Source organism: Camelus dromedarius, chromosome 8 (assembly GCF_036321535.1).
Source record: "Camelus dromedarius isolate mCamDro1 chromosome 8, mCamDro1.pat, whole genome shotgun sequence".
Classification (NCBI taxonomy): domain Eukaryota; kingdom Metazoa; phylum Chordata; class Mammalia; order Artiodactyla; family Camelidae; genus Camelus; species Camelus dromedarius.
In genome coordinates this window covers 75,364,573-75,372,468 of record NC_087443.1, presented here as the reverse complement: position 1 = coordinate 75,372,468, position 7,896 = coordinate 75,364,573, and the positions used below count along the sequence as shown (strand labels likewise).

Below are 7,896 nucleotides of genomic sequence, written 5' to 3'. Positions count from 1 at the left end.
GGTCCTGGTGGCCTGTGGCCAACTTGTCACCCTTCACCCAGGACCACAGAAAGAGGAGAGGAGGAGAAGAAACTGGCCACGCTTCCCAGTCCAGGTGAGAGAGGACACAGGGAGAGTCTGAGGGAGACTAGTGGTGACAGCAGGTCCCGCCCTTCCCTTAGGACCAGGGCTCCCGCGGGGCCCTGAGCTCCTGCAGCGCTGCTGGCCTGGGCCCCAGGGGGAGGGGCGGGGACCAGGTGGCAGCAGCTGTCTATATAGCCCGGGCCCAGGGCCAGGCTCGCTCCTGGGGCTGCTGCCAGGCCTGCTGAGATGAAGCTGTCCCGCGCCATCCCTTGGGCCTTGCTGCTCAGTACAGGTAAAGCCTGGCCCCGAGTCCCTGGGTCCTGGGCCCCTCTCTGCTTCCTGTCCAGCCTAGGGATTCTGTAGAAATTGATTGATGCTGACAAAGAAGCTCTGGGAGTGATAGTCTTCAAAATACTCCCCTCCAACAAACTGCCTCCCTCACCCTGGGCAGCGGGGGAGGGGCCAGCAGGATGCCCAGGATCCAGGGGCTGAGGCCACCAGGTCTTATAAATATTTTCTGAGCTCCCCTGTCCCTGTTTGGATATTTGTTTCATGGGCCTCCCTGGCTCCCTGCTTCCCTCCTGCCTTAAGCAAACGCACCCTGGGATGTCCTGTGGGGCAGCGGGGCACAGATCAGACAGGGATGAGGTCAATCAGATGTGGCTTTGCTTTGGAGGTGTTTTCTGAGGTGTGACTGGGTGGGTGCTGGAGGGGGGACCCTGGCTTGAACTGAGTTGGAGGGGTCACCTTAGGGGGACATGGGGTCCCTGGAGAAGCCCCACAGCAGATGGGATCTCTCTGCCTCTGTCCCCAAGGACTGAGACATGGCGGCAACGCAGGTTCAGGGATGAACAGCAGGAAACAGCAGCTCCCAGCAGGGGCTGAGGGTGTCCTGGTGTTATGGAAATGACAGGCCAGCCAAGAAACAAGCACCACTCAGAGGGCTGGAGTACTCAGATTTATTAAGCCTGCGGGCTCAGAGGGGCTTCTGCTCCGAAGCTCTGAGCACCTCCAAGACGTGCACATGAGGTTTTATAGGGTTAATTACAAATATGGGGCTATTAGGCAATAAGGCTCAAACAACAAAAAGCAAGGAATCAGTACACTGGAGCTTATCAATTTGGAACAGATCACGTTACTGACACTTGTTGAGCTTGGATTTACGAGTTAGCTTGTTAGCCCAGTAAACTGACACTAAACTTCAGATTTATGAGTTAGCCCGGCAGAACTTAGATCAGTAAACCAACACTTATCACACTTAGATTTGTGACTCAGCTTGTTAGCCCAGCTGGGCTTTTCCTTCACATTGGCAGGAGAGGCACTCGCCCTACAGAGAGCTGGGTGCTGGGACTGCAGTGAATTCAGCAGGGGGACCAGCTCTGATTCCGGATGCTGGGAGGGAAAAAGGCGTCCATTTCTTCAGGGAAACCTTGATCTCTTTCTCCCTCGTTCGCTCTCTCTGTCCTGCTCTGTCCTTCTTTTCTTCCTTCCCCCTTTTCTCTCCTGCTCCTTCTTTTGTCCTCTTCTCACTCATCTGCTGTCCCTGCTCCCCTCACCCTCCCCTCTCCTCCACTCCTCTACCCACCTGGCCAGATACATTCAAAACCCAGTGCCCTCCTCTGTCTGCCCTCCTTGGTGAAGGCTATTAGCCAGATGGGGAGGACCGTCACCTGTCCCTCCCAGATAGCAGCTTAAGGCTTTGGTGCAGATCAGCGCAATCCAAGGGGCCTCCAAACCACAGACCACGGCGCCCTGACGCCGTGGCTGGAGGCAATCACACATGCTTTATTGTTTCGGGTGAGGTCAGCAGCAATGGGCAGCTTGCTAAGAAGTAGGGGGGACTGGCTCGCAGCCTGAGAGACTCAACGCTGTGCGACCTGATGAAGTCCCCGGGCTCTCTGAGCCTCTGCTGAGGGCTGCCAGCGCCCTGGGGGCCGCTGGGCGGGCTGCCAGAGCCCTGAGAGGCCCGTGGATATACACCGTGTGCAAACGTGGGGGCGCTCACGGCGGAAGCAGGAGTGTCCCCTGAGGGGACTCACAGCCTGAAGCGGGGTTTGGCTGTTAATCTGAGCTGCAGGGGAGGAAAAAGCTCTCCTCCTCCCTCTCAGGGTCTCTGCGGAGCCTAAGAATTAAGGTGACTTAGTAGCACAGGAGAGGAGCGCACATTGTGCCAAGTCTTTCCTTGTCCCTGGGCCCGGGGTCTTCACAAACCAGGAAGAGCTGGAGAAGCGACCAGAGTAGGAACCCTTATGCCTTTTAGACATTTGGGAAGAAGATGACGGACAAAGGGCTGGGGCTGGGGGCGGTCGGCTGTGGGCGGTGAGGGCTGTGCGGGGGGCCGAGAGGAGGAAAGGGGGAGGCGGGCGGGGCGTGAGCGCAGACCCCGTCAGCCGCCCGCGGGCTCCTGCGTCCTCCCCCGCTGGTGCAGGCCGGCCGCCGCGCCCCCGCTCCGGGGAGAGGCCGTGCGCGGCTTGCCGGTGGAAGCGGTGCGTCACAGCCCTTCCTGCATCTGCTGTGTTTCAAGTGCCTTCTGACAAATCGTCAGTACGCGAAGGTGGCACGTTGTGGGGTCCCACAAGGGGCCTCATGTTCTCCTTGTTTCAAAGCCTGGACGTCAGGTTCCAGATCAGAGGAGTTCCCCGTAGATGAGGGTCCAGGACGCAGACATCCCGGGAAGTGACACGGGTGTTTGGATTCTTCCCGTGAGGTCTGCCTTCACGCAAACCTCTGTTTATATCTTTCCAAGTAATATTGATGGACACCCTGGGGTGGGGAGGTTTCACTGGGCCCCCCAGTCCAAAGCTACCTCAGGGTCCAGGAAGGGCAGCTGGAGAGGCACCTCCAGTGTCCTGGTTGACATTCATGGTCAAAGAGTTTCCAGAGCATTTGTTGATTCCTATTTACTGAGGAAAGAAGTATCTGGTTGGGGGAGGAAATGATTGTCATGAAGCGCTGACAGTGGCGGGTAACTTAGCGAGAACGTCCCCGGGCTGGGCACGGAGCCAAGTACGTATGGATTATCCTCCAGAACCTAGCAGGGCAGTTACTATTAAATTCCCATTTTACAGATGAATGGACTGAGGCTTAGGGAGAGTAAATAAATTGTCCAAAGCCATCTAGCTCTCGTGGCCACAGGGCTGTGACCCAGGGCCCTCTGATTCCTGAGCTGTGCTGTGTCCACTGGTCAGTTCAGGAGGACAAGCCTCAGGGTACGTCAGCCCTGGTAGGGGTGTGATTGTCATCGGGGTCTTGATCCAAGCATCTGACTCAGGTCCCTGATACAGTGAAACTTTCTTACATTAAGATGGTTCATTCCTCTTCAGCTGAAAATTTTATTCAATTCATTGTATCCATCACCAAGTTGATCATTGATCTAAATAAAGAATTTACATGAAAAGTTCAGGTTAATTAGGGTGATCAAACGTCTTGCTTTGGTCAGGACTGAGAGGTTTCTCAGGAGAGGGGACTTACAACACTCAAACTGGGAAATTCTGGGGAAAACTGGGACTCGTTAATCTCCCTCCTCAGAGCCGACTTCTGACTTGGCTCCAGACTGAACCATTGCAGTAGACTCAGTGGGGTTGGAGAAATGAGGAGAAAGGAGTCAATTGAGCGAGTCCTTGACGGCTGAGCGCCAGACCCTCTTCCTGCCCTTCCCCTGTGGGACCAGGTTCTTCTGGGCTGGAGGACAGCCACGCTCTCTCCTCCTGGTCTCAGCCCCATCCCTTGAAACTCAGCCCCTCCTCACAGCTTGGGCATGGTCTGTGCTCAAGCCTTGATTCATCAGTAACTTCCAACTTTTCTTTTTGTTCTTCTCTTTTGATGTCTTTTCAGCCACAGCGATTTCAAATGACTGGTACCCCAGTAAGTGCAGACACACTATTTCACCATTTCCTGCTTCCCACACAGAGATGTGCTTTGGGACTGAAGTTCAAATGACTCTCCTGGAAGCGCGAGTATCCGCTGGCCTTTTTGGTCAAGAGAACTTGGTGTTTCTGAACCTGACCATGTGCTCCACTCTTCTCAATCCCTAAAGTTCCCTCTCCCCTGACTTCTCAGGGCTTCCACCCTCCCCTTCCCCCCCCACCACCACACCTCCTCCGCAGCCCAGGGGGCCTCCTCTGCCGTCCTGCCCACAGCCTCACCAGGCAGGGAAAGGAGCCACCTCTCCACGGAGCAGGTGTCACAGGAGGATGGAGCCTCCTCCAGATGGCTGGAGTCTGGTGGGGGCTGAAGGGCGTCACGTGTTCAGTGTCAGGACTGAGCGCATAGACTGGAGAGGGAGTGAGTGCAGAGGAGGGATGCTGGCCAGAGGGGAAAGGTTTCCTCCTAATGTGGGTGCCTTTTCAATAAACTGACTGATTTACATCATGATCTGCAGGTCGAGGCATAAACATGAACTCATTTGATCCTAAACACTCCAGAGGAAATACTGTCTAATCCTCATTCGTTAAAAAATGTATTTGAAGAAGTGTTCAATTCTTCCATTTTCAGCTGTCAAAACAGTGTAGTGATGAATCTGGGTCCCTTTAAGACTCTGAAAACAGTGAAACATGAAAACTACCTTTTTGTGCGTCATCAGGCTGGATGGTGGGTGTTGGGCTGTGGTGGCGGGAACTAGAGAGTGAGGATGATCAGCAGAGTTGCGGGGCCCAGGGATGGCACAGGTCCTCGTGGCCCTGGTGCTGCTTCCAGGCACCTGAGTCCTTTCTTGTGTTGGAGGACATCGTGACTGTGGGGGAGTCATCAAAACAGAATATGGAATTATTGCCACCTATTACGGACCAAACACTGAATGTGTCTGGACCATCGAGATGGACCCAGAATTCCAAGTTGCTGTGGACATACCACATCTCCGGTGAGTGCTGAGGCTGTGAGTTTTCTTTGCTGATGCTATAGTTTTATGGGAAGGTGTCCATCTTGGTCTCTTCCAGTTCTCCCTGTACCATCTGGTACACACGTCTAGACACATCCTGACTCCATATCACTCGCTGCTGAAAACCCCTCAATGTCCCTGTGCTATCTAAATAAACTTTAGTCTCCTTGCGTGGCATTCAGATTCCTTCATGATACAGCTGAGTCTCCCCTCCCTTCTAATCTCTTCTCCCCTCTGCCCCCTCTCTGAGCTGAGCCGTCACACACGGAGCTGTGGACCCACCAGGCCCCTGGGCAGCTCCAAGCCTTTGCCCACACTGCCCTCTGCTTGAAATGCATCCTTCCACCTCCACCCGACTCACCTGCTGCTGCATAGGGGCCTCATTTTGTATCATGATTTCACCTGAAGATGAACTTTTCCGTAACACATTTTCTGACTCTCTCAATAGGTGAACAGATTTTCTCTGATTTGTGTGCCATCCATTAACCCATGCAAAACTGCAGGTGGAATTTACAGCATAACATCACTCCTGCCTATGTCTGAGTTTGTGTGTATGATAAAGGGAGTCTTGTCTTTGGGGGAGTCAAGTAATTTTTTTATACGAATGAATGAATGAATGATGATGGAAAAAGTGAATGAAGTGATACCGCCATTGGAGGCATTTCCAATGTAGCAATAAATTGCAACATTTCTATAACAATTTAGTCTTCATATATTTGAACAGGAGAGCTAGACTCCCATCAGTTGCTGATCAAGTGACACAGCTCATGGTGGTGGCTGTGACAAGTGATGTTATCTTGTGACTAAGGGCCCCTTCCCCTCCAAACCTTCCACGGGGTCAGGACTCCCACGAGGTTCAGGAGCTGCTCAGTGGATGAAGACTAACTAGAGATGCCTGCCTCACAATAGGGCTTAGACCATCTACCCAAACCACAGCCCAGGGGTGAAGGAATCAGGCATTTCTGAGGACGGATTCTTCTGAAAATTTCCTCTCATTGTCCTTTGGAACTCTTCAAAGATGATTTCAAGTCTCAGTATTTTTAGCACCAAGGAAGGAATCAGTCTGGCCCAGAGCAAGCTAGTATTAAGAGTGCCAGGTGTGTGACCCGGTAAGCTGTCCCCCCTGTCTTGTTTTCAACCAGAGAGGACTGGTGCTCCCTCCTGTGTGGGAGACATGCTGGTGGCCGAGTGAGGATGACAGGCTGGGGATCAGGTCTTGATGAGGAGAAGGAAGAGATGGGAATCCTCAGCAGGACTGTGACAGTCCAAGGTGCACTTTGCCCACAGGAGGTGGAGATGGACGCCTCTCTCCCCTCTGCTGGGCCTGGAGGCCAAGCTGGGGTTGTGGGGCCCCACCTGACAGGGATGTGGAGGGTGAAACAGGAGTGGTATCACACACTCCTGTCTGGGACCCTCACCTGACACAGTGGTTGTTGCCCAAGGAAACGTTCCACAGGATTGGCTGTATTGTGATGCTCAAGGGGCCAGAACGACAGTGGCTCCTGATCCCAGAGTCCTGCCTGGACTTCCCTGACCCCTAAAGAGGGCTTCCCAGGACATGGGGAAGTCACCTGCAGCCCAGGTGGAGGGGAAGTCCTGTTGTGGAAGTGGGAGGGTCCTGGGTGACTGTTATTTCCTCAGAAAATGACTCTCCTTCCGTGGGGACACCAGGCCTGGAATGTCTCGTGAACAAAGCTGTGACCTTGTGTCCAGGCCCAGGTCGAGGAGGCCACCTGCAGGAAGGACCATGATTCCAAAAGGTGACACCTGCCTTTCCTCTGCCCCAACAGCCTCACTTGTAATAAAGAGTATGTGGAAATTCTAGATGGACCACCAGAATCTAACAGCTATGGGAAGATTTGTAAAGGTCTAAACTTGGAGTATAGATCTTCTTCCAATGTCATGACAGTCAAGTACAGCAGACAATCTGACCACCCAGCTTCCTCCTATGAGATCATTTTCTTTAAGAATCCACAAGGTAGGTAGGAGGGGGCAGCATTCCACTGACGTGCCCTCCCCTGTCCGCATGGCTGTGTTGGAGCTGAGTCTGTCTACATGACTCTTGAAATAAGGTTGACCATCACTAGGTGAGCGTGTCATTGTGACCCAGGGAGCCTCTCCAGAAACACCCACCATTGCTAACCCAGCATTTCTGCATCCTCACATCTTGGGGATGGGAAGATCTGAAATGAAAATTCTTTCACAAATTTGACTTTACATCTTGATGAAGTGACAGTTTCCTCTCAAATATAAAATATCCCTTCTTGATCTTATTAAAATCCCCTTGGTATTTCCCAGTATATTTATTTAGAATGTGTATTACACATTGTATACTGTACAAAATGTATGTATGTGTCACACATGTAGGTATATAGGAAGTAGGTGGCTATATAGCAGATATATGTATAGATATACAGAATACATAAATGTAGTACACTATTGGAAGTTTATATTACATTCACTATAAAAATATTAATGATACAAACATACATATGAATGCATGTATATAATGTAAGTGAGAACAAACCAGACACAGTCCCTCAAAAGTGAATTTTTTTCCCTCGTTAATGACTAGCGGAAATCGTCCCCCACATAGCAATCAGAAGAGAATGCTTGTTAAATTGACTTAACCAAACGCTATTTAAGCTGCTCTCCATCCCACAGGTTAGCGATCTCTGCCTCACGCCTAAGGGTGCACTGCCAGTGGGAACAACATTCCTTGAAGACTGTTCTGGAATCAGCAGACATGAGGAGAGACATCTCCTGGTCACCTGTCTGATCACACCTGCTCATCCCGTCCCTCCCCTCCATCCATTCCGGCCTCTGTCCCTCCCTTACCAAGAAAAATTTCTTACTCCTAAGCTTTAGATACTTGCCAGTCTTGTGTTTGGATCATTCTACTTACTGCTATAACCATTTTGAATAAAGTCTCTTTACCTGAGTCTGGATTTGTTTTT

General features: G+C 51.9%; 1 protein-coding gene across 1 annotated transcript; it reads left to right on the top strand.

Annotated features, from left to right (window-relative positions):
* Positions 1–309: 309 nt before the first annotated feature.
* Positions 310–7,608, top strand: SPADH (spermadhesin family member). Its single transcript, XM_031461926.2, has 5 exons — positions 310–355; positions 3,898–3,927; positions 4,786–4,921; positions 6,730–6,917; positions 7,604–7,608. Exons 1-5 carry the CDS (start codon positions 310–312, stop codon positions 7,606–7,608), a joined length of 405 nt encoding a protein of 134 aa, XP_031317786.2.
* Positions 7,609–7,896: the final 288 nt, after the last annotated feature.

What these genes read in the sequence shown, in the direction of transcription:
- SPADH (XM_031461926.2), top strand. Translation starts at nt 310, where the DNA reads ATGAAGCTGTCCCGCGCCATCCCTTGGGCCTTGCTGCTCAGTACAG. An exon ending in GGCCTTGCTGCTCAGTACAG is followed by an intron (nt 356 to 3,897) that starts GTAAAGCCTGGC and finishes ATGTCTTTTCAG; the next exon opens with CCACAGCGATTTCAAATGAC. An exon ending in TTCAAATGACTGGTACCCCA is followed by an intron (nt 3,928 to 4,785) that starts GTAAGTGCAGAC and finishes CTTGTGTTGGAG; the next exon opens with GACATCGTGACTGTGGGGGA.